Below are 27,713 nucleotides of genomic sequence, written 5' to 3'. Positions count from 1 at the left end.
TACATTCCTCTCCCTTCCAGGATAAATCTGGTTGAAAATGGTAAACTCTCCCAACTGATTGATAAATGACAAGCTCTTGCAACTGAGTGGCACATGGCAAGATTTTATCAAGCTTTTTTTTTTATCTGATTCACGTATGACAAGTTTTTTTTTATTAGACTGACACATGGCAAAAGTTTTTTTTGTCTAAATGACACATGACAAGCTTCTTGATTGACACATGGAAGGATTTTTACGTATCAGACATATGGTAAGTTTTATCTGATCGATACATGGCAAGTTTTCTTTTTTTTTACCTAATTGACAAATGTCAAGTTTTGGCACATGACAAGCTCTTTATCTGAAAGATACATGGTATGTGAACATGACTTGTATAACAAACATGACGTACAGCGAATATGAAGTATAAAGAACATGACTTGTAAAACGAACGTAAGTTGTATAGCGAACATGTCTTGTAGAGTCATCATGACTTACCTAACGAACATGTCTTGTATAGTGAAAGTGACTTGTATAGCGAACATGACTTGTCCAGAGTGCATTACGAACAAATTATCAGATCCTTTAAGTGCGGATTAGCACAAGAAATCAAGCATTATGTGTCTCAATTTTCCTTGGACCTGTTTACCCCTTCCTCGGATCAAACCCAGTTGTCTCCCATTCCCCAGGCAATAAATAACTCCTACGGATTTAGCGCATCCCAATAAACATATCTCAATTCAATATATTCCAACTACTTTTTAATGCAGTTTAATATATTTATACATATGCCTTTCAGGGCAAGAGGGGTTTGCCTTGATGACAGTGAAGGGCTCTTGACCCATGGAATTAGAGCTATTCTTCCCTTTCTCAGGCTTCTTCACATTACACACGCATCATATGACCCCTATGGGCTTTAACGAGCCCCAACAGACACAATAATAATAATAATAATAATAATAATAATAATAATAATAATAATAATTCACAACAAATACAATACACATAAACCGGAAAACCTTATCTTATTTCTCTTATTATTACTATTATTATTATTAAACCGCTGTTTTGTGAATTATTTTCTCGCAATATATGTAAAAACGAGAGAGAGAGAGAGAGAGAGAGAGAGAGAGAGAATGACAGAATATTTGCCCTTGGCGGTGAACCACAGGCACAGAATACAAAAAGAAGTGCTTGCACCCTAGCTCAGCATAGGACCAGATCTCTTAAATCTCATGAATATAAACTGTTGTATTATAAGTGGACGGGGGAGGGGGGGAGGGGGGGAAGGAGAGTGGTTGGGAGGGAGGGGAGGTGGTGGGTGGGTGGTCAGGATGTGAGCTTTACGGAAAGTGCTCACAGAGGCCACAGAACTTCTTGAGCTCGAGGTCCGACCACCTCAAGTTACGAGACAACACAATCTTATCCTCAACTTAAGCTCCCGTGTTTAATTATCTGTCATGGCAGAAGGCAGGACAGGGCTTAGCCACTCCCCCAAATTATCGCTACAGTACTCGACCCTCCCTAACCTGCACGATAAATTGTTTAAAGCCATGACAATTATTCCTGTGGTGGGAGGGTGAGGCGTTGGCGTTGCAGTCTGCTTGCCTTGCGGAAACGATGTTGGGTTGCACTTGTCTGCCCGCTATCACTTTCTGTGAGGAAGGAAAAAACAAATAGAGAACAAACTTTTACTGTAACAACGCTCTATGTAAAGCTCTATACAGAGCGAAACGCTGTCACAATAACAATTTGCCCTGTACCTGTGCATTTTCTTCATTACTCACGGCAGTACGCTGCTATATCCATCACTTTAAGCCTTCCAAACGAACTTGCCTAATTGAAACCCCACTAATTCGAAACACAACTAGACGACGTTTCGGTCCGTCCTAAATTTTACCGACTTGTGCTAAAAAAAAAATGGGTCTATTATCGTCCTTTTGCATGTCTTCCTTACACATTTCCTTGGGTGTAGTGTTTTGCTCGCAAGAACGGGATAGTGTCTCCTAACATGTGTCTTATTCGCATGACCCGTTCAGTGGTTGCACATCCACTGGGGCTAGGCTTTACACACCATTAAGGACTTGTTTCCTTAAGGCACCTGCTGTCCATGTTCACCTATCAGTAAAAGAGGTACCTGGGTGTTAGTCGATTGGTGTGGGTCGCATCCTGGGGACAAAACACTTAATTTTCCCGAAATGCTCTGCATAACAAGGGGCATTCTATATAGTAGTATGCCACTGATGTCAGCTAGGCATGTATACCTTGTACATGTACTTGTAAATTAAAGATTATTATTAAGGGTCACCATATTGTAGTTTTGTTAGATGGCTTTCCTAAGCCCTTTCTCGGACATACTGGGTGAGGTTCTGCTGTTATTTTAACCAGTGTTCTGTCTTCAGCACTTGGTAAAGATCTTGAGCTTACGTTGTTTCATGTGTCTTCCTCATCTACTTGTCGGCTCGTTGCATCTTCATTTGCGGATGACAGGTTAAGCCTAAATGAGAGAATGGTGAGCTAAAAAAAAGCCATATAAATTACTCGAGAACTAAGTGTGAGAGGGAGTGACATATGGGAAAACTAAGACGGAAGGTGAAGGCGGAATGTACAGATATAAGTTCAAAAGTAGTTGGAGCGTGGCAAGAGAGGCTTGCCGGCAAGTGGTCGGGTGTTCCCAAGGGTGCAATATGAACAGACGAGTGGCTTCTATCCCCCCATGTGTCTTCTCAAGCGCCCCCACAGACTACTACTCTCCATTGCTGCCCCAATGCTACTCTATACATCAGTGTCCAAAGGCTTCGATAAGAAAATTGATGGGGGCTCAATAACTCTGCGCCTTGCACCCCGCTGCCTGGTGGAAGCCATCTGGAGGAAGCAGTACTGCCGGACAGTACCAGATGGTCCAGACTATACTATGCCCCAAAGACCCATCCTCCTTGATAACCATCTGCTACAACGGCTTCCCTTTTACGGCTCCCTAAGATGATCATTCAGAATCGTAATATACCCAAGGCACCAACGACAATCTCTGATGCGTTCCCTCTCTGCACTGTGAAATTGGTATCTTAATCCTCATTTATAAATTTAAACTGGTTTTCACACTGCCACACTGAAGAAATACTCACTACAACCTTATCTTTCATTTTTCAGTTTGCAAAGTGTATGCCAAATTCGAACTCCATGATTTCTCAGCGATCTTGTGTTATTATACCTGACTGACTAGTGCTTACCTCAGCTGTGTACCCCATATTGTCGCAACTCAGGTAAACTGTGCTCAAACCTACTACACACACTAAAATGCATCAATTCCTTAGGCTTAATTTCTTATATATATATATATATATATATATATATATATATATATATATATATATATATATATATATATATATATATATATATATATGTATATATATATATATATATATATATATATATATATATATATATATATATATATATATATAGTTACTGCAGGAAAATGCGTCACATTTCGAGTAAATATCTTAAACTTTTTTGTAACATATTGTATCAATGTATAAAAATGTATAATTAATTGTATTGCTGCCAACCCCGACAGCATCTAGTTCCAAGGCCTTAATGTCTCGTGCTACCATCCGCAGGAAGGATATGAGCTGCATATTATTATATTCACAAAATACTGGGTGCACAATAAACTAGCAGCTACAGCGGCAAAAAATAAAATTAATTAAGAGGAACTGACCTTTTCTCGAGGGAGCACCAGCCGCAGTAGGGGTCCCGGGCCCCCAGGCACGAAGAACAGTTTGTGTAGGAGGCGCAGCTTTCCACACGGTACTTCGTCACCTGTAAACAAAACCAAAATAAGTATTAGACATAATACAAACGGAGTGTATATACTAAAAAGTTGTCGTGTCTCAGTGTACATACAGTGAGAGTTTACTCCATTTCCTGCTTTAGATGTTAAAATATCCTTATAGGGATTAAAATATTCTTGACTGGTGGAGCCTTAATTAATGACTCGTGATCGATAGGTTATACAGAACCTAATAAACCAACAAAGCAAAATACAACCCGAGAGTTCACACTTCTGTGAATCCAAGTTAGTTAGGCTTAAAGTATATATTTCATACGGTTGTACATCCCAGGAACATTAATATAAAAAAAATACTTTAATCCATATAAACTATTATTATATTCACGAGGAAGCGTCTGTCCCATTTTATCATACAACATTTGAGGAACGGGAGGAAATCAGGTTTCGTCAGAGAAAGAAAAGGGTAGTTGCAATTCCTAAGATAAAGAGTCCTTCAAGGCACCCCATCCCCCTACCTTGTTGTGATAATTACGTATAATATATGACCACTTCAACCTGAGTACTGCCTTTCTTTTATTTATTTTTTACCTGTCACCCGCATTGGGGACAAATGTTCCTCAAAAAATGTAGCCAAATAGATCAGACACACAGCAAGCTGTACATGCTTTCGTAATGTCCCTCTTGACCTGAGCAGTTCTTGGATATACAAGAACATTATGCCTGATCAAGGACGGGAGGCTTGGTCAAGGACTGGGCCGCGGGAGGCGTTGACCCCGAAACACCGTCCAGGTAGACAAGCTGCTGTTGGAACAACGTTTCCCTCTGAGAAGAGCTTGATAAAGTGAGCGAGACGTTGTCTCAATAAAAGCCTGTTCTGCATACTTTCTTGAAAATATCGGTTGCAGTTGTGTGCAGGTGACCTGTGACTGACGAAGCCGACTGATCCTGCCGCTTCATGGAGCTGTTTATGTGAGGGAGGCTCACCAGCGCTGCCGTGGAAGTAGTAAAGGCTACGTAATGGGATAATGACTCAATTCGCGGCGACGAGCACCCACATTACAGTACGCGAATGTCTCTGCGCGGAAAATAAAGACTCACGGTGTATTTGCAGTGTGTAAGAAGAGCAGTGGTGAGGACTGACAACCTCCTCTAATGACTCCCGCTGTTTCTTACATGTTAAAAAATGCACCACAAGTAAATAATAATAACGAAGGTGCTGGGGTGAAGGAAGAGCCGAGCTCTGGGATCAGTAAGGTGAGCCCCGGAAACCACAAGGGCACAGCACTGCCTGGAGATTGACTCACGTCAAGGGAAGCAGCAGCAACAACTGGCCGTAGAACCATTACCACGTCTCAGGTCCTGGTAACGCAACAACATCGCAGCTGGTACTACCGCCGTGTCGAAGCCACATGCTGGGCCACAGTCATGTCGCAGCCACGGAAATCCCCTCGACACAGCTGCAGCAAAACCGCACCTGCATCTAACCGCACCACAGCACCTAAGCTTCAACTAGCACTAATCGCCACCCAAGCTAATCACTTAATGACTCAATCACCACGCTCCACCACCCACATCCTCTACTCTGCACTTCCATGCCCTGCCTACCGTAACATGTACCATGCCTTCCTACAGTAGCGTGCTCCATGCCTTCCCTGCAGTACCGAACACCATGTCTTTCTGCAGTAGTGTGCTCCATGCCTTTCCTGCAGTACCATGCACCCAGTCCTCGCTAATCACACGAGAGGGTAAAAACAACACCCAAAATTAACACACTACCAACTCTCTCCGGGGCTTCACCCCCTAAGACACGGTTGTGAGATCAAGTCTTCTCAGGTGACACCTGTGAACGATTTCGAGGGTTCTAGCCTCGCAGCCCAGCTCGAAGCCAGCCTTAAATAAATGTTGACTGAGCATCCAGGTTGTTGCTGTTAGTTCCTTGCTGACTCACGAGGCTAATCCGACACTTAAACGAAGTACTGATCCAGTTTCCTTTTGAAAATTTCTAGATGTATACAGACAAAATGCTTTCTACAGTCCCCTTTATTCACACAAAAGCGAAGAATAATCTCCATTTGATTTTGTATATGTTGTAACTCCTACTAGTTTTGCGCTTCCTCGTGTATATACAACTAATTCTTGTCATGTGTCATAAATCGTGGGAAGGAAGAATAAAAAAATCCATTAGGTTGTAAGACAGAAAGAACCTAACGAGATTATTATTATTAATATTATTATTATGACAATTATCATTATTAATTCTTGGGGATGCATTAAACCCGTTGTAGTTATGCAACAAGTCGAGGATTTGAGTCGGTCAGCCTTGATCCAAGAAAGGAAAGAGTAGCATCGAGTCCTTGGATGACGAGCCATCCAACAGCATCACCATGCCTCTAAAGGGATTCAAACAAGTCTTATTTCACCGTTTTACTGTATCATATCAAAACAATGCTTATTTTAGCCGAGATATTTGACTAGGCCTGGTCACAGACCGGGCCGCGGGGGCGTTGACCCCCGAAACTCTCTCCAGGTAAACTCCAGTTGCCTGGTTGACCAGGCCAGTAGTAGACAAGCCTGGTCCAGGGCCGGGAGTAGCAAACTCTGGAATCCCATCAAAGGCAACTGTAGGGCAAACCTGGCCCGAGCGTATTAATGCGTATTTGTGGAAGGCACATGTATTCTCGTATATTTGTATTTTTTCTATTGTTCTTGTATACATATTTGAATTTTCGAAGTATTGTATTCTCGTATTATTGTTCTATCCTTGTAATATGCCTATATACTTGCATTTCTTGCATTCTCTTATCGATCTTGTATTCTTGTATTGTGCTTGCATGTTTGTATTCTTGAAATGTTCTTGCATTCCTGTAAATTTGTTGTGTTCTGTATACTTATTTATCAGTAATTTGTCTTGCATTGCTCACAAATATACGCATTATTGTATTATTCTTGAATTTTTGCAACAGAACAATACAATAATACATTCTTGTGTTATTTCTGATGTCTGCAGAACTTAGAACACTAATATAGATACTCATAAATTACAAGTAATCAGGGTGCTAATAAATGAGGTCCGCTTTAGAGAGAAACCTTTAACTATGCTTATAATATTTAGTATAAGCGTTCAAATTGCTAATAGACAGGATCAATTAATAACGATACGCGGTTGATTCCTAATGTATCGTGGTGCCTATTAACAAGCTATTAATATTCAGCCAGTAACGCCGCTATAAACACAACTATGATGCACGCGTTTAATTAATATAGTCTAATGCCCATTCGTCGGGCTATTTTCCCTTCTTCATAACTAGATAAGTTGAAGAGCAAGGTTTTGTCCAGACAACGTTTCACTCCGTGTAAAGTTTAGCACAGCGAAATTTTGTCTCGTGTATTTGCTGGCATTTACACCATTTCATCCATTCGCTGCGTGTGTTCTGGTGGCCTGGTGGTTAACGCTCTCGCTTCACACGGTGAGGGCCTGGGTTCGATTCCCAGCCAGAGTAGAAACATTGGACGTGTTTCTTTCCACCTGTTGTCTATGTTCCCCATCAGTAAAATGGGTACTTGGGTGTTAGTCGACTGGTGTGGGTCGCATCCTGGGACACTGACCTAAGGAGGCCTGGTCACAGACCGGGCCGCGGGGGCGTTGACCCCCGAAACTCTCTCCAGGTAACTCCACAGTGAACACACAGGTTTATCAATGTTGCAAAGCATAGTCTTGATTTATCACTGCGACACAGCAGTCTTCGATTTTGTTACAGTAAGGTTGAACACGAGTACCACTGAGGAACTTCGCACTAAATACCATTCAGTTTGCAGGTGACGAATATAGGTTTGCACTGGTCGAATATCGGAACCCTAAAGTTTACAGAATGGGAAAATGGTAGCTGGTGGTAAGTTGGCTCGTAGCATGAAGGAAGGAAACCACAAACTGCACAACGGGATCGCGGCTTTGCCTGGAGCAACGCAGGATATGAGGAGGCTGGGAAGTCGGTGATGAAGACATCACGGGAAGGCTGAGTGGGCCTCATTACCATACACAAATAACTCGCATACAGGAGAGAGGAGCTTATGACGACGTTTCGGTCCAACTTGGACCATTTACAAAGTCACAATGTGTGACCATGTAAATGGTCCAAGTCGGACAAAAACTTGGTCGTAAGCTCCTCTCTCTCTCTCTCTCTCTCTCTCTCTCTCTCTCTCTCTCTCTCTCTCTCTCTCTCTCTCTCTCTCTCTCTCTCTCTCTCTCTCTCACTCCTATGTGCGGATTATTTGTGCACTGTTCCAGTCACGGTATTGTGCCTTTTTCTCCTTAATTACCATATACCTGACAGCGTGTCTGCCGTCGTCTTTACGAGTCAAGATCCCTCTGACACCTTCCAAGGAAGACCAGTTTAAGAAGATACAACTTACAAATACAAAATACATTAGTAATAATGGTAGAATTACCGACAATATGTTAGGTAAAAGGACACAAGTGCGACTAATGTGACATTTTATTGTGGCAACGTTTCGCTCTCCAGGAGCTTTATCAAGCCGTTATGGGACAATAAAATGTCACATTTGTTGCATCCGTGTCCTTTTACCCAACATTTTGGTCGGTAATCTACCATTATTACTGTGGAAGTTATTCCTTAAAATAATGACATATAGCAAAGAGATGGATGGAGATGGACGCTTCTCAAGGTTGATGGATTGATCACATCTTTACCTCTCCACTTGTTCTGCTGTCTCTAATTTTAGTCGCCTTTGTATTCGACTCAAACTCATCAAAAGGTAAAAGACTGAAGCCGTGTTATGGATTGACAAAGCTCCTGGAGAACGAAACGTTGCCACAATAAAATGTCACATTAGTTGCATGTATGTCCATTTACCTAACACAAAATGTTAGTTGAGGAGGCAGCTTACCAAGAGAATACACATTAGTTTAGGATACGACTCATAGAGTAAACATTAGTTTCAATAGACACTAACTTGAGAATATGAACATGAATGAGATGAAATTCTACCGCTTAATTTTCTGAGCCTCAGACTGTTGCACATAAATCATACCTACGCAGTACCGTATAATGCAGTCATGCCTAGTACCGTATAATGCAGTCATGCCTAGTACCGTATGATGCAGTCATACCTAGTACTAGTACAGTATAAAACGAAGACAAAGCGAACAGTCACTCAACAACGTTCACTCAACAAACACGTCCTGATATGTGTTTATTTTCAACATTCGTCAGCGGTTTGCCTGTCATGCCAGTCAGTCATACCAATTAGTTCTCATTATTTAATTACTCCAAGTAAGACTGCACCTTATTAACTTCCAATCTTAGAGGAAGGGCAGTGAAGCTTTCTCTTTAGATAAAGTTACATTTTTGTGAAGACTCCGACCTGATGATAGGTGAGCCTCGCAAGCAACCATTTGCAGGCAACTGATTCAAGCTTTCCTGGAACTCTCCCATTATCTCCCATAATTTTACTCATGGGTACCCTTGTTCCATGAGGCCAGCCCGAGGTCACCCCAGGGCAGCCCCAGACCAGCCACAGGGCAAGCCTAGGGCAGACACACATCTTCCGCAGTGCCGTCACCCAACACGAGTCATTAGCAAGCTTCCTCCTAGGCTAGTTCCCAGGCTGCACAGCAGCTTGCCAACCTGCTGGAACCAAGGTTAAAAATCACTTCTAGGTCATTATCATACCAGCCAGCGGCTATAGAAGCGCCCTTGGATGGAGGTAGGGCTTGGGCTGGTCTGGTAAACGCCTCACAACACCCTGCTCCACAGATTGTCCTACACAAATTATTATATATTTTTTTATGCTAGTGACAGCTTCCCACACATTATCTTCACGTGGATGACAGAGAAAAAGTGGAGCAGGTGACTAAGAAGCAGCCAACTTATGAGCCACATCCGCCGTCGTTTCCAGCAGAATGAAAGACGATCCCACAAAATAGCATGGCAGCCATTTCTCCCTCAGCTGACAAGTTGCTCTGGACTCTCCAGTCGTCACGATGCTCAAGGTTAGTGCTGACACAGCAACCTCTTCTCATTTTCCTACGTTACTTCACTTACGGCATTCCCACAACAATTTATAAACGCTCCTGCAAACTAACAAATACTTTCTTATTAATTTAAGGTACATAAATCTATAAAAAAATTTATTTTAACCACACATATACAAATAAAAACGATCATAATAAGACCAAATATATACACGGAGGTTTACGTCTTTTTGTGTATATACACTGAGAGTTTATTTTAAGCCTTATTTCAGGGACTAACATTTCCTCCGCTGGTGATGAACAGGTTACATGCAACCTTTATGACCGTCATGTAGTCGACTGTCTTTCTACACCCATTAACTAACCAATCTGGCAACGCGGTGGCTGTGCATCACCAGGAAAAGTTGAAATATGCACGAGCATCATTCATGGTGCGAGGAAGGTCAACGGAGAGCGGGGTGGAAGTAAAAAAAAAATAACTAGCGATGAGGAACATAGGACAATCAAGGAAAAACTATTCGGCTCATTTGGTACGTGAAGTGCAGCAATCCGTATCAGTGATGCACCTTGCAATCTGGTCTGAGGCTAGACTTAGCTGTTGGCTGCCTGGAGGCAGGTCCTCCACAGTACCTGGAGGAAGGACCTCCACAGCACCTGGAGGCAAGTCCTCCAAAGCACCTGGAGGTAGGTCCTCCACAGTATCTGGAAGCAGGTGCTCGCGTGCTCTGTAGCTCTCCTGGCCTCAGCACCTCAGCAGGTGTAGCTATATTATGTACCTCGTAAAACAGTCTCTTGAATCCCAATATTAAAGGTGGGGCTCAGAGAGAGGCAAGCTCCTTCCCAGGTAAGCCGAGAGAAACCTCTCTTCAAGGATATTTGCCTTGATTTTGGGGAAGGGTCCTTGATCCAAATAAAATGTGATTGCCTCACAAGCGCTATATGACCCTTTTATTACCAGAACCTGGCAAAAAAACTTACAGAATAACTTAAATGTCCCCTCAAGGGAGGTTCCATTGTGCTGATAAGAGACACTTGGTCCAAGGCATTTCGTCTGATCTCTCAGCCGGGCTGGAGTTCTTACATCCGACCGCGTGCGACCAGGAGTAACAGCGTGGTTGATCAGGCCTTAATTCACCTGGCCTAGTCTGGTTCCAGGCCAGGGGTTAGGTCAAGTGTTTCATGACGCGGGTCTTAGTTGTAGGATGACCCGCCACTGGACCTTCTGGTCATCAGACCGATGCCTTCCGGTAAGGTCACAGTGGCTTTGAACCCCCGAAAACATCCTTCATGTATCCTCCTTCGCTCGAACTTGATCGTCTTACATTTGCCCAGGCAATGTATGATCCACATACACACTTTTTTTTTTACTGCTAGGCAGGAGCCACAGGAGTGTAAGGAGGACAAATTTCAGTTATTAAGTCATGGAAGAATGAAGGAAAAACACAAGCTCACAAAAGAAACTCAAACCACACAATAGAACACACATCAAATGTGAGAGACCTGGGAGTGATAATGTCTGAATTCTCGCATTCAAGAACCTCAACAAGAAATATGATAGATTCGAAAACTAGAACCTTAAAAATAGGAAATACCAAGCCAATGATGATATTCTTCAGGTCACCTGTTCTGTCTAGTCCGGGGAATTGCAACGTACTAACGACCTTCTTCAAGGCGGGCGAAACTGCTGAGCTGGAAAACGTGTAGAGAACCTTCACAGCTCGTATAAATTAAGTCAAGTACCAAAATTACTAGAAGTGCCTGAAGTTCCTAGACTTGTACTCTACAGATCATAGGAAAGAAAGATATATCATAATCTACACTTGGATGATACTGTAGGGATTGGTCCAAAACCTGCACACCGAAATTACTATTTATGAACTTGGATTTTCAGAGTGGTAGACTAGCAATGGTTTAATTTTGCAGTGCCCATTCGAATTACCATACAACAAGAGTGTTAGCCTGTTTCATGGGTTTGTTTCCTGGTAAGGATTTTTCTTTTTGGCAGACGGTGCAGAATACCTCCAATGAAAAGCAGACATAAGCAGTGAGTACACTGAGAGAGAACTCGATAAATGTTAAGGGTCAATGCCCTCCCTTCATGCATAAGGAAGATTACCAACAAACCCACAGCTGTCTTCAAGAGGGAGCTTGACAAATTCTTCGAAACAGTTCCTAATCAACCAGGTTACAAGTTTGTGCATTGAACTGTGGGCTGCGCGTACTAACAACTTGCTCGGTCAGACCAATAACCAAGAGGCCTGGTCTGGGACCGGACCTCGGGGGCAGTGACCTCCGGAAGCGACTCCAGGTAAACCAGTGAGCTACCCGACACTCCACCAAGAACCAGTGTTGGAGGCTTGGGGTAAGCAGGGCAAGGCTAGGAAGAGGGTGTGATCTTGGGCTAGGAGATATTATAGTAGGTCCTGAATGAAATGGGGTGAACCTGGAAGTGGACGGGTTGGTCCAAAATATCGTAAGATGAGTCCAGGGAACACTGTATCAGCATCCGGGGTCCCAGACTTTTCAACATCTTACCAGAAGATATCAGAAACACTGCTGGAACAAGTGTTGAAGCCTTCAAGAGGAAACTAGACAAGTATCTTCACCAGGTGCCAGATCAACCAGGCTGTGATGATATGTGGGGCAGCGGGCCTCCAGCAGCAACAGCCTGGTTGACCAGGCGAGCACCAGACGAGCCTGGCCCATGGCCGGGCTCAGAGAGTAGATATACTCTCGAAATTCTTCAAAGGTATATCAAAGGCAGTGGTGAGGAAGGGAAAGAGGAAGTGGGTCCAGGAGGATCCAGGCGGTGGTAGTGATGTTTCTAGGAGGTTAGCTGGGTCCAGGCAACAGTAAGGTGGGTACAGGCTCTGGTGAGGTGAGTCCAGGCTGTGTGGGGTGGATGAAGGCGGTCCTGGGGAGGGTACAGGCAGCGGTGGGGTTTGTCCAGGCGGTGGTAGGGTGGGTCTTGGCCGTGGTGGGGTGAGTCCAGGCCATGGTGGGGAGGGTCCAGGCCGTGGTTAGGTGGGTTCAGGCGGTGGTGGGATGGATCCCGTCCATGGTGGGGTGGGTCTTGGTCGTGGTGAGGGTGGGTCCATGCAATGGTAGGGGTGGGTCCAAGCCGTGGATCAGTGGGTCCAGGCGGTAGTGGGGTGGGTCTGGCCCTTGTGGGGTGGGTCCTGGCCCTTGTGGGGTGGGTCCTGGCCATGGTGGGGTTGGTCCTGGCCCTGGTAGGGTATGTTCAGTCCGTGGTTGGGTGGGTTCAGGTGGTGGTGGGCTGGATCCCGGCCATGGTGGGGTGAGTCCTGGTCGTGGTGGGGGTGGGTAAAGGCCGTGGTAGGGGTGGGTCTAAACCATGGTTGAGTGGGTCCAGGCGGTAGTGGGGTGGGTCCTGGCCCTGGTGGGGTTCGTCCTGGCGTGATAGGGTGGATCCTGACTCTGGTGGGGTTGGTCCTGGCATGGTGAGGTGGGTCCAGGCCGTGGTTGGGTGGGTTCAGGCGGTGGTTGGGTGGATCCCGGCCATGGTAGGGTAAGTTCTGATCGTGGTGGGGGTGGGTCCAGGCCGTGGTTGAGTGGGTCCAGGCGGTAGTGGGGTGGGTCCTGACCCTGGTGGGGTTCGTCCTGGCGTGATAGGGTGGATCCTGACTCTGGTGGGGTTGGTCCTGGCATGGTGAGGTGGGTCCAGGCCGTGGTTGGGTGGGTCCAGGCCGTGTTTGAGTGGGTCCAGGCGGTAGTGGGGTGGGTCCTGGCCCAGGTGGGGTGGGTCCAGGCCCTGGTGGGGTTGGTCCTGGCGTAGTGGGGTGGGTCCTGGCCTCAGTACTTCATCATGCAGCTCCGTGACTGACACAACGATAACAATGTTTGTATATTACACGGGTTAGAGCATGGATAATGCATTGTCTGCCTCAAATTACTGGCTCAACTTGCAAAGCGCAGCCCAGCTAGCCTCTTAGTGGCCAATTGAGCCTCTCAGACCGGGTAATACATCTTCCCACATAAAACTGAGCTGGTGGAAGCAAAATATCTCTTAGATTAGTAGATCGGGCTGCCTGGAAGTGGTCCAGTCAAGGTGTCTTCCGCTGCTTGCCTCACCTCGCTCAAGGTTACACTCGCAGCTCGTTGTTTAGTTACCAGTTAGTTTACAGTTAATCGACAAATTGGAAATGAGAACTGAACGACGTTTCGGTCTATCCAGACACATTATCAAGTCGCCATAACAATTGCGATTTCATAATGATCCTTTATTCGACTCTCTTTTTTTCTAATGAATGTTGAGGTTAGCATAGTTAAAAACGGTAGAGACAAGAGAGTTTAACGACTGAGAGTGGATAGAGGATGTTGCATTTTTTAAGATGTGCAGGATAGAGCAAATGTCACTCATATTACTGACCGCATAGAATACGAATGAGTATGTGAACAGACATGTACAACACTTGGGTATCTTCAGTACCCATAAATAAAGAGCCAAAGTCGTAAATAAAGAAGGCATGTTGTATTCATCAAAATGTCGTCTAGTTTTTATTTCCAAATTGTGAGTTAGTTGCAAATTGTTCCAGCCACGGAAATGAGACTCATCCTGTTTGTAAGCACCTGGTAGTGAATTGTTCAAGCCACGGTATCGGGAATTAAATCTTTCTTTTAGGTACCAGATATTGAAATGCACTGGATAAGCTTCCACTCATCACATGGATAATTAAAACGCGGGGAAGGGAAATAACTATGTTAATAAGAAGTGCCAAGGTCGCGAGTCACCGAGCGTTCTACAAGAGGGAATCTTTGATACACCTTTGGTGGGTTTCAAGAGTTTTTCCTATTTCTGGAGTCCTTCCCTAGGCCAGGCTCGTCTGATGCTTCCCTATCCAACCAGGCTCTTGCTGCTGTTGGCCCGCTGGCCCACATATCCATCAAAGCCTGGTATTTATCTGGTACTCTGTGAGCATACTTGCCCATTTTCTTCTTGAAGACTTCTACAATACACTTGTCCTGGCAGAGTTTCTGATATCTTCAGGTAAGATGTTGAAAAGTCTGGGGTCAAGGATGTTGATACAATGTTTTCTGATTGTGCCTATGGCGTTTCTGTTTTTCAGAGTAACTTCCATATTTCTCACTCCAGTATGTTATACAGGGTGCAAATTTGGGACTTTCCATGTATATATTATCAATTATCTCTCTTTACTCCAGCTAGTACACACTCAGGACGTTGAGACGTCCCCAGTGATTTAACCCTTAAACTGTCCAAGCAGATCTACGTTCACATGCGTAGTGCTCCAAAAAGTAGATCTACGTTTTTTTACATATTTTCAAATATAACAAAAAAAAGCAGATCAAAGTGTTTTTTACACGTTTTCATATGTAAAAAAAAAAGCTCTACTTTTTTACATACTTTCAAATGTTGAAAAAACGTAGATCTACGTTTGGACAGTTTAAGGGTTAAATGCATTACTGACTTTATACGGGGCGTAAATGATCTACGTATGTGTTCCACTTGTAATATTTCCCCCCGCCTTAAATAGAGCCCTCAGCACTAAACAAGACTAAACGACAGCACTAGAGATTAGGACAAAGAGAGAGAGAGAGAGAGAGAGAGAGAGAGAGAGAGAGAGAGAGAGAGAGAGAGAGAGAGAGAGAGAGAGAGAGAGAGAGAGAGACAGCTAGGACACAGTTAAGACTTATGACAAACTTAGAACGTGAGTGGATGGTGATATGGTAACTGCAGTCTCCCAGCTCCGTGTGTGATATGGACGCTAGTGTGTGCCCACAACGGGGGAATAACCAAGGAGACAGAAGTATGTCCACAACGGAATGGAGGGATGACCCAGGAAACAAAGAACTGTGAGCACTTGGTTACCTGAAGACCATTTCAAGGGGTCACAGCCCCCCTGGAGCATCTCAGATAAGTAAACATTCAATTAACCATCATCAGTTGCCTTCGTTAACAAGAACTCATCGATTCCCTAGCCTCCCCTCCCCCATCGCTCTCCCTTCCCTTTCCCTCCACAGCCTACATACTCTCCCCACATCTGTCTTCCACAGCCTGCACACACTCCTCGTACCTGTCCTCCACAGCCTATATACTCTCCTCACACCTGTCCTCCACAGCCTACATACTCTCCTCATACCTGTCCTCCACAGCCTACACACTCTCCTCACACCTGTCCTCCACAGCCTATATACTCTCCTCACACCTGTCCTCCACAGCCTACATACTCTCCTCATACCTGTTCTCCGCAGCCTATATACTCTCCTCATACCTGTTCTCCGCAGCCTATATATTCTCCTCACACCTGTCCTCCACAGCCTACATACTCTCCCCACACCTGTCCTCCACAGCCTACATACTCTCCACACACCTGTCCTCCAAAGCCTACATACTCTCCCCACACCTGTCCTCCACAGCCTACACACATTCCTCACACATGTCCTCCACAACCTATATACTCTCCTCACACCTGTCCTCCACAGCCTACATACTCTCCTCACACCTGTTCTCCGCATCCTATATACTCTCCTCACACCTGTCCTCCACAGCCTACATACTCTGCCCACACCTGTCCTCCACAGCCTACATACTCTGCCCACACCTGTCCTCCACAGCCTACATACTCTCCACACACCTGTCCTCCAAAGTCTACATACTCTCCCCACACCTGTCCTCCACAGCCTACACACACTCCTCACACCTGTCCTCCACAACCTACATACTCTCCTCACACCTGTCCTCCACAGCCTACATACTCTCCCCACACCTGTCCTCCACAGCCTACACACACTCCTCACACCTGTCCTCCAGAGCCTACATACTCTCCTCACACCTGTCCCCCACAGCCTACATACTCTCCCCACACCTCTCCTGCACAGCCTACACACTCTCCTCACACCTGTCCTCCACAGCCTACACACACTCCTCACATTTGTCCTCCACAGCCTACATACTCTCCTCACACCTGTTCTCCACAGCCTACATACTCTGCCCACACCTGTCCTCCACAGCCTACATACTCTCCACACACCTGTCCTCCACAGCCTACACACACTCCTCACATCTGTCCTCCACAGCCTACATACTCTCCCCACACCTGTCCTCCACAGCCTACACACACTCCTCACATCTGTCCTCCACAGCCTACACACACTCCTCACACCTGTCCTCCAAAGCCTACATACTCTCCCCACACCTGTCCTCCACAGCCTACACACACTCCTCACATCTGTCCTCCACAGCCTACATACTCTCCTCACACCTGTTCTCCGCAGCCTATATACTCCCCTCACACCTGTCATCCACAGCCTACATACTTTGCCCACACCTGTCCTCCACAGCCTACATACTCTCCACACACCTGTGCTCCAAAGCCTACATACACTCCCCACACCTGTCCTCCACAGCCTACACACTCTCCTCGCACCTGTCCTCCACAGCCTACACATTTTCCTCACACCTGTCCACACACTCCTCACACCTGTCCTCCACAGCCTACATACTCTCCTCACACCTGTCCTCCACAGCCTACATACTCTCCTCACACCTGTCCTCCACAGCCTACATACTCTCCTCACACCTGTCCTCCATAGCCTACATACTCTCCTCACACCTGTCCTCCACAGCCTACACACTCTCCTCGCACCTGTCCTCCACAGCCTACACACTCTCCTCACACCTGTCCACACACTCCTCACACCTGTCCTCCACAGCCTACATACTCTCCTCACACTCCACTTCCTTTCAGGCGTTAATTTCACTCATCTATTTTATTTTCTTTCGTTTCCCCAGCCAGCGAACTGAAGGCATCTTATTTCTTCAAGCCTCCAGTGTTTACTGATCATCAGTGTCACTCTTCAGTTCTTTACCTACTATATGATGCTCTGAGAATATCTCATATTTATTACTATGAATATCGTCTGCATAATGGCGACTACACTTTTCTATATGAAAGTTACATACTAGGAACACCAGATGTGTGCAGCTGTATGTTTTCCTCTCATATTCCATTACACAGGACGAGTTTCATACACGAAATAATGAAATGTGTCAGCGGGAGGTGTCGCTTGGGTAGAGGAAGGGTGGTGAAGAAAGTGTGTAATTTTGTGAACGATGGAAGATAGATCCTTCTTATGGGGACTGAACCCATGATCACCCAGAAGGAGCAGCGAGTATGCCCTCCCGACCATGGCAGGTGGTAGACTGTGTTTGTAGGGGGTTGATTCACAGCTCCCAATCTTTTGATGAAATACTCTCGACTTGCTTTCATAATTCCTGGTCATTCGGATTCTTATTATACCTACGGTGTTAACCTCCATTTCTTCTCTTTCTCGCTATACTCCCTACTTTGTTATCGGAAACGGTTCAGCTGTCTTTAGACGTCAGCTATACTCTTGACATCTCGAACGTCTCCCTATCCACTGTCTATATTCCTCAGAATATTTTGTGCAGGTGTACTTACCTAGCTGTACATACGTACACGGTGTGTGTGTGTTAGTTAGTTACCATTTTGTTCTAGGCACATGTCGATCAGACACTAGGCCTGCTGTATATATGTGTGTGTGTGTGTGTGTGTGTGTGTGTGTGTGTGTGTGTGTGTGTGTGTGTGTCGCACATCCTAGTATGCAGTTTCATTTACATACACTACAAAACAATCCAATTAACTTAATAAAATACCACCATATACTGCTCCATCGGCATGTGAAACGAGGCAGCTGACTGCCTGCCTAAAGAGCATGAGCTAAGCTAGCATGAGGATCCACTAACGAGGCAGCTAACCAGGCTGGGGTGGCCCTACTCACACCCCACAAAAACCCTCCTGCCAGGGCCACGTCAGCAGGACACTGCCAGCGCCCGACGCCCCACCGACCAAGCACTGACTTGAATTAAGGGTCATTATTTGCAAATGCAGACCAGGAGTTGTGATTAGCGTGCATAATTGCGGTATCGGGGAGCCCTTTGTGACCGTACTAATTGGTGTGGATAAAGGCTCCAAGGAACGAGCGAGCGAGCGAGAGAAAGAAAGAGAGAGAGAGAGAGAGAGAGAGAGAGAGAGAGAGAGAGAGAGAGAGAGAGAGAGAATCCCTACCCACCACCCCCGTTACTGCCACCACCTTCGTTGCCGCTGACGACGAGCTCATTACCTAGAGGCACTGAGATTCATGAGAGGCATATTAAAAACACCTCACAGTCGCAACTGCATGCTAATTTGCCTATTAAGGAGATTACGGTCTATTGTTCTTTTTCGTGGTGGACGAGGCAGTGAGACCACAGACGACCACGGCAGCAGGACCACGGAGCAGTTAGTGCCGAATAGGTAAAACTTGCGATTTTCGCTTAAATAGCAATGCTCTTCTTGCCAAATAAGGCAGGGAAAGATTTGTGTATGCAATAATTACGCAAAAATCATTCTCAACTTAACGAAAAATATATACATATCATTGTGCTTGTTTATTATTAAATTACTGTAAACTTATCTAAAATATATATAGTTGGATATAGGCTAAATTAAACTGCGTTTGTTATAATAAGGTTAGGTAAGTTTTCCAAGATTCTTTTGGTACAAAATTATTAATTTTTACATTAACATAAATGAAAAATATAACTATAAACGTATAAGAGAAAATTTTAGTGGAAGATCCTTTTAGACTAGTGCAAGCTCTTGAAAAAGTGTTGGCTGCAACAAGAAAGGCCTAGAGCTGTCATTTAACTTCACTCTGTGGTTACTTTCCATCTGTTATTGCTCGCTTGCGATTGCTGCATTATATATATATATATATATATATATATATATATATATATATATATATATATATATATATATATATATGTATACACACACATCTGGGTTTTCTTCTATTTTCTTTCTAGTTCTTGTTCTTGTTTATTTCCTATCTCCATGGGGAAGTGGAACAGAATTCTTCCTCCGTAGGCCATGCGTGTTGTAAGAGGCGACTAAAATGCCTGGAGCAAGGGGCTAGTAACCCCTTCTCCTGTACAAATTACTAAATTTAAAAAGAAAAACTTTCGTTTTTCTTTTTGGGCCACCCTGCCTTGGTGGGATACGGCCGGTTTGTTGTGTGTGAATATAAATAATATATATATATATATATAGGATGGGGTCCACCTCTGGTGTATATATATATATATATATATATATATATATATCTATATATATATATATATATATATATATATATATATATATATCTATATATATATACACACACGTTTCGAGAGAAAACAATCCTAGTGCTTTGAGGCGTTTCCAGTAGTTGAAATGCTATATTGATTCCATGTGAACAGTATACGGCCTCGAATCATTTTCCAGCTGGACTCTCTCCTGCATTGCAGTGCGCTGTGAGCACAGAATGAGTCAATTAAAGAACCTTGAAGGATCCTTGTTAACGTTTCTACAATAGGCTAGGTGTCTGGTCTGCGACTCTGGAAACCAGAACCATGACCAGAGCACTGGTAAGGAAAAGCGCGTAGGATAGAGAAGGTTACTTATGATGAGTCCCGAGAGTTTTTCTATTCCTGGAGCCCGGCCATGGGCTAGGCTCGTCTGGTGCTTGCCTGGTCAACCAGGCTGTTGCTGTTGGTGGCCCACAGTCTCATATATCCATCACAGCCTGGATGATCTGGCACCCGGTGAAAACATTTGTCAGGTTTCCTCTTGAACACTTTTACACTTGTCCCATCAGTGTTTCTGATATCTTCTGGTAAGATGTCGAATATTCTAGGGCCACGAATGTTGATACATTGTTCCTTTATTCTGCTCACTGCACCCAGGTTGGAAATGGGTGGAGAGAGAGGAGGAGGAGGGGCAACATGGATAAATTGCCCGATCATTTGATTTTTTCCTTAAGGTGTGTGTGTGTGTGTGTGTGTGTGTACTCACCTAGTTGTACTCACCTAGTTGAGGTTGCGGGGGTCGAGTCCGAGCTCCTGGCCCCGCCTCTTCACTGATCGCTACTAGGTCACTCTCCCTGAGCCGTGAGCTTTATCGTACCTCTGCTTAAAGCTATGTATGGATCCTGCCTCCACTACATCTCTTCCCAAACTATTCCACTTACTGACTACTCTGTGGCTGAAGAAATACTTCCTAACATCCCTGTGATTCATCTGTGTCTTTAGCTTCCAACTGTGTCCCCTTGTTACTGTGTCCAATCTCTGGAACATCCTGTTTTTGTCCACCTTGTCAATTCCTCTCAGTATTTTGTATGTCGTTATCATGTCCCCCCTATCTCTCCTGTCCTCCAGTGTCGTCAGGTTGATTTCCCTTAACCTCTCCTCGTAGGACATACCTCTTAGCTCTGGGACTAGTCTTGTTGCAAACCTTTGCACTTTCTCTAGTTTCTTTACGTGCTTGGCTAGGTGTGGGTTCCAAACTGGTGCCGCATACTCCAATATGGGCCTAACGTATACGGTGTACAGGGTCCTGAACGATTCCTTATTAAGATGTCGGAATGCTGTTCTGAGGTTTGCTAGGCGCCCATATGCTGCAGCAGTTATTTGGTTGATGTGCGCTTCAGGAGATGTGCCTGGTGTTATACTCACCCCAAGATCTTTTTCCTTGAGTGAGGTTTGTAGTCTCTGACCCCCTAGACTGTACTCCGTCTGCGGCCTTCTTTGCCCTTCCCCAATCTTCATGACTTTGCACTTGGTGGGATTGAACTCCAGGAGCCAATTGCTGGACCAGTTCTGCAGCCTGTCCAGATCCCTTTGTAGTTCTGCCTGGTCTTCGATCGAGTGTATTCTTCTCATCAACTTCGCGTCATCTGCAAACAGGGACACCTCAGAGTCTATTCCTTCCGTCATGTCGTTCACAAATACCAGAAACAGCACTGGTCCTAGGACTGACCCCTGCGGGACCCCGCTGGTCACAGGTGCCCACTCTGACACCTCGCCACGTACCATGACTCGCTGCTGTCTTCCTGACAAGTATTCCCTGATCCATTGTAGTGCCTTCCCTGTTATCCCTGCTTGGTCCTCCAGTTTTTGCACCAATCTCTTGTGTGGAACTGTGTCAAACGCCTTCTTGCAGTCCAAGAAAATGCAATCCACCCACCCCTCTCTCTCTTGTCTTACTGCTGTCACCATGTCATAGAACTCCAGTAGGTTTGTGACACAGGATTTCCCGTCCCTGAAACCATGCTGGCTGCTGTTGATGAGATCATTCCTTTCTAGGTGTTCCACCACTCTTCTCCTGATAATCTTCTCCATGATTTTGCATACTATACATGTCAGTGACACTGGTCTGTAGTTTAATGCTTCATGTCTGTCTCCTTTTTTAAAGATTGGGACTACATTTGCTGTCTTCCATGCCTCAGGCAATCTCCCTGTTTCGATAGATGTATTGAATATTGTTGTTAGGGGTACACATAGCGCCTCTGCTCCCTCTCTCAATACCCATGGGGAGATGTTATCTGGCCCCATTGCCTTTGAGGTATCTAGCTCACTCAGAAGCCTCTTCACTTCTTCCTCGGTTGTGTGCACTGTGTCCAGCACTTGGTGGTGTGCCCCACCTCTCCGTCTTTCTGGAGTCCCTTCTGTCTCCTCTGTGAACACTTCTTTGAATCTCTTGTTGAGTTCTTCACATACTTCCCGGTCATTTCCTGTTGTCTCTCCTCCTTCCTTCCTTAGCCTGATTACCTGGTCCTTGACTGTTGTTTTCCTCCTGATGTGGCTGTACAACAGTTTCGGGTCAGATTTGGCTTTCGCTGCTATGTCATTTTCATATTGTCTTTGGGCCTCCCTTCTTATCTGTGCATATTCATTTCTGGCTCTACGACTGTTCTCCTTGTTCTCCTGGGTCCTTTGCCTTCTATATTTCTTCCATTCCCTAGCACACTTGGTTTTTGCCTCCCTGCACCTTTGGGTAAACCATGGGCTCATCCTGGCTTTTTCATTACTCCTGTTACCCTTGGGTACAAACCTCTCCTCAGCCTCCTTGCATTTTATTGCTACATATTCCATCATCTCATTAACTGGTTTCCCTGCCAGTTCTCTGTCCCACTGAACCCCGTTCAGGTAGTTCCTCATTCCTGTGTAGTCCCCTTTCTTGTAGTTTGGCTTCATTCGTCCTGGCCTTCCTGCTTCTCCCTCCACTTGTAGCTCTACTGTGTATTCGAAGCTTACAACCACATGGTCACTGGCCCCAAGGGGTCTTTCATATGTGATGTCCTCGATATCTGCACTACTGAAGGTGAATACTAAGTCCAGCCTTGCTGGTTCATCCTCTCCTCTCTCTCTTGTAGTGTCCCTTACGTGTTGGTACATGAAGTTCTCCAGTATGTGTGTGTGTGTGTGTGTGTGTGTGTGTGTGTGTGTGTGTGTGTGTGTGTGTATGGGGGGTTATACATTTTTCCTGGTGTAAAGCTTAAAGAGGATGGCACTGGAAGAGTGAGGTAAGAGTACAAGTGAATCTCATGCACTGGTTCTTCTTTCCCCAGTAATAACGACCCATCTATCACCTCGAGATATTGTGTTGCTATACTGAATAGTGTGAAAATATAAAATGTGAATTCTTTATAAAAATTAAATATTAGTCCAGGGGGCAGGGCCATCCCTTCACCTCCCTCGATTAAATCTGATTGCCTCCCATTTCCCAAGCAGTGTATGACCCTTGCAGCTTTAGCGCTCCCCAATGAGTATTATGATGATAATAATAATAATAATAATAATAATAATAATAATAATAATAAAATTCCTTAGTTACCTTTCTCTCAGAGGTTCCTCTTCACTCTTTTCTCCCATCCCTTTTCCCCCATTACTGTTTTCTCGCTTCCTTCTTATTACACCCTTCCTCTTCTTTCCCCCTCTCTTCTTCCTTCCTCGTTTGCTCTCTTCCTCCTTGCTATTACCACAGTAACAGCAACCACACTGATAACTCTGAATATAATTAAGTACATTAGCATCCCGTCTAGTGTTGAAAAATGTCACAACTGCTAACTAAATATCAAGGCGCAACAGAACATCAAGCACGAATACACGTACACGCACGTACATGTATAGATACGAACACAGGTACATGCATGTACGTATAATTCCACTGGATTACTACGAAGCTATTCATAGCAAATTATTAAGAACTCAACACCTAACATGAATCACCAACACACTCATAATGAATCGCCAACAACACAACCACCGCTTATCACCAACAGAAACGCCGCTTATCACCAACAATACGACCAACATCTTCCCCCGACAAAAAAGTAAGTTAAATCAGCAACGCAAGCAACATTAATCAGCAGCACGCTAAAGAGTCTATCAGTGACTCAGGAACCACTAAGTCAGCAAGATCCATCAGCAATACTAATTACCAACAAGAGCCACCAGACGCATTGGTAGCAACAAAGTTCACAACACACCACCAACACAAACATCAACATACAAGCACCACCAACACAAACATCACCAGCACACAAGCACCACCAACACAAACATCAACACACAAGCACCACCAACACAAACATCAACACACAAGCACCAACAACACAAACATTACATACACACAAGCAACAACCCCCAACAGAAACCTTGTTACCATAAATCGACACAAAACAGAGGGCAACACGTAAGGGCAGGTGCCGGGGCATCAGAGCAATGAATTGCCCTTGCCCGATCATCAGCCACTCTCTGTGAAGATCATCGAAGACACCATAAAATACATCCTCTGTAGCAAAGCAATTCCTCCTTCATCACCTCACTAATGCAGCACGTGTTTTTTCCTCTTCTCTTACTCCTGTGGCGACGTTCTCAAGTGCTCTGCAGGAGCAGCTCACCATCACAAATCTTGCTGACAAGGTGAGGTCAATTGGAGACCGCCATAAATTCCGGCGAACAGCTCTTTCATCAGCTCATGGATCTTTCGCGCCGGGATATATGGCCGTCACATCAGGACCCGGAACTTCATGGGCTCTCTTGGACTGTCTCCTCTGCAACTAAAATGCAACTGACACTCAAGTGGAAATGAAGCCGGCAACAGCACATCGGGTACAACAACACATGACTCTCTGATCCTATGTTTCTGAGGGTCTATAGGAACTGTAATGACTATAGGCCCCTGAAGATGTTTTAAGCGCTGTCGAGGGTATGGAGGCGCCTTGGCGTGTCAGGGAGTTCAATGGAGTGCCTGAAGGCGTTGTGGAGGGGCTGCAGGCGCTGCAGCAGGCAATTAAACGAGCAGAAGGCAGCGAAGTTCTGTCTTATCAGCTCGTCTGGCCAATTATAATGGCGCCAGGGGTACTGGCTTGAGAAACACCGCAGCAGCTGCGGCTCCATTTTGCCCTTAAAGATTTGTGTTGACGTACCGGTAATTGTTGTTGACGGCGCTAAGATGGTAGGGCAAAATATCTCCTTGGGCGCTAATGCGCTGACGTCGCTGTCTTCGGCGGCGACGATAAAGTCTCCTTAGTTAATATGCACACCACAGTCATTCATAAATTTGCCAGTGCGCTCGGATGCAGGCAGACTTGAAGTCGCCTGAGCGATTAGTTGTTATTGTTTGACACAAAGTGTAGGGTATCCACTACCTCAAACTTGTTTTTTTAAGCATGCACATCTGCATCCAACTGATGCACTTGCATCCTTCAGCCATACTTGCATCCAACAGTTACACCTGCGTCCAACAATCACACCTGCATCCAACAGCCAAACCTGCGTCTTACCAGTGACCAGTTTCAAGAGTTCTTCTTTACAGCCTCGGCCTGAGATCAGATTTAATTTCTGTGACAGCCTGGGCAGCCATGTTGTTACAACCTGTCATTGTTCCGGCAATCCTTTACATATATGTTGATGTTACACGTTGTTTCCTTCCATTACTCTAGCAGACCCATGTATTCCACACTGCTTCCTTACATTAGTAAAGGCCAAGGAGTTTCCCCTTCATTAGTGTATCTCACGCTGTTTTCTCTACATTAGTATATTCCTTACAGTTTCGCAGCAATGTCTTATGTATCCCATATTGCTTCCCAGCATTTTCTTGTGTCTCCACTCGATGATTTTATAACCTGTTAGTTACCATTTTGTCCTAGGCACATGTCGATTAGACACTAGTATGTAACTAACTATGCTAGTTCTTATTAATCGGCAAGACAAGAACATAGTTTCATAAAAACAAGTAGACATTCTGGCTAGGGATCTGGAGGCTCGTAAAAAATTTATATTTACGTCACATCAGGAACATCTGGAGTTGCCAAACCTAAGTGCCTGTGTCCTTAAGTAAGTTTAGAAAGCCTTTTCTACACCTTATCTTCACACTGTTTACAACCTCCTCCTCTCACTGCTGCCCACATTGCATTATTTACCTCCGAGAGGTTTGCGATAAAGTTTGAATAGAACGTAACATACCTGTGACAGGTGATGAGTCTTCCTACACCTGGAACCAAGCATGGAGCCAGACCTTTCTGGTGCTTGCCTGGTCAACCAAGCTGTTGCTGTTGGCCAACAGATCCATCCCTGCTCGGTTGACCTAGCACTTGAAGGAGGCAATGATCCACTTTCAGGTTTACAATACTGTTATAAATTATGTTTGTTCACTAACCTGCGCTAACACTCTTGGCAGGTGGGTAGAAACCTGTGTTCTTGAACTTATCTGCTGTAAGGCACTGTTTGCTACTGAACTTCCGTATTTATATAAAACACACACACGTCATTTTATAAATTAAACACACTTGTCCCTTATTCAGCTGACTGCGTCTGTTTAAATTCCTCGTGTCAACGTATCCTAGTTGATCAGGCCCTGATCCATCGGGAGGCCTGGTCATGGACCGGGCCGCGGGGGCGTTGATCCCCGGAATAACCTCCAGGTAACCTCCAGGTAACCTCCAGGTATGATGTTAGAAAAGCTTCTAGCAGATATTAAAAAGTAAAGAGGTGGACTCTTTTATTAAAGTGATCAACTGTGCCACACCTTCCAAAGTTACTGCAACACCTATCATCGCTACTGCCACAACTGCTGCCGTAAACGCTGTCACAATCAACACTATCGAAGAAGACAACAATAACAACCTCCGCAAAAACAGTAACTAGCAAGAACAAATAGAAAGAGCAGAAAAAAAAATAAAAAGCAAGTAGCGGCAACAGCTCTGTTACCTAAAGATAAGTTCGCAATGTGAAAAGAATGAAAATAAGTACTAGAAGCAGCAGCAGGACAATAAGCAGCAGATACAACAATAACAGCAGCAGCATCACTAACAGCAGCAGTACTAACAGTAATATCAGTAGTAGTAACAACAGCAGCAGCTTTCAACACAAAGAGTCCAGCTTCGTCTCGTCAACACTAAGCACACTTCTTAAACTTGGTTGGTTTTATCTGTTTCACTGGCAGCTGTCAGGGCGGGGCAACACTTAGGACCGGGGAAGAGGATTCACAAGCTGCTTAGGTGGTGGGAGGGGAAGGGGAAGGAGAGAGAGAGAGAGAGAGAGAGAGAGAGAGAGAGAGAGAGAGAGAGAGAGAGAGAGAGAGAGAGAGAGAGAGAGAGAGAGGCAAGTGTTCCACAAGGAAGCGTGCTGGGTCCATTGTTATGGAATGTCTACTTCAACGACCTTCTTCATCTCATCCCAGAATCACATGCATATGCAGACGACTGTACACTGACATTCACTTATCCAAGGGAAGAAATGCCAGCTGCTCTAAGCTACATCAATCACCAGCTGAGAGCTATATCAGCTTGGGGAAATAGATGGCAAGTAACATTTGCACCTGAGAAAACGCAAATGATGATCGTCTCTAGGCACCATGATGGTAATGCTGGTGCAGTAGTAAGGATGAATGGGAGGATGTTGGCACCTGGAGAAGAAGTTGATATCCTTGGGGTGAAATTTGACTCCAAACTAACCATGAAGAACCATGTTGTAAATCTTGCAAACAAGGCAGCCAGGAAGTTTACAGCACTTATCCGTATCTCCCATCTGCTTGACAGTAGGGGTTGCAAGATCCTGTACGAGGCACAAGTACG

General features: G+C 44.9%; 1 protein-coding gene across 5 annotated transcripts in view; it reads right to left on the bottom strand.

Annotated features, from left to right (window-relative positions):
* The window catches only part of LOC128688923 (plexin-B), a gene marked incomplete at its 3' end in the record, with an annotated part of 822,775 nt that overhangs the window by 218,864 nt on the left and 576,198 nt on the right, over positions 1–27,713 (bottom strand). For all 5 annotated transcript variants that reach the window (XM_053776978.2, XM_053776981.2, XM_053776980.2 and 2 more), the window contains 1 exon segment: positions 3,704–3,804. In XM_053776978.2, the coding sequence (XP_053632953.2) occupies positions 3,704–3,804 (101 nt within the window).

Source organism: Cherax quadricarinatus, chromosome 16 (genome assembly GCF_038502225.1).
Source record: "Cherax quadricarinatus isolate ZL_2023a chromosome 16, ASM3850222v1, whole genome shotgun sequence".
NCBI classification, from domain to species: Eukaryota; Metazoa; Arthropoda; class Malacostraca; order Decapoda; family Parastacidae; genus Cherax; species Cherax quadricarinatus.
This window is presented reverse-complemented; position numbering and strand designations above follow the sequence as displayed.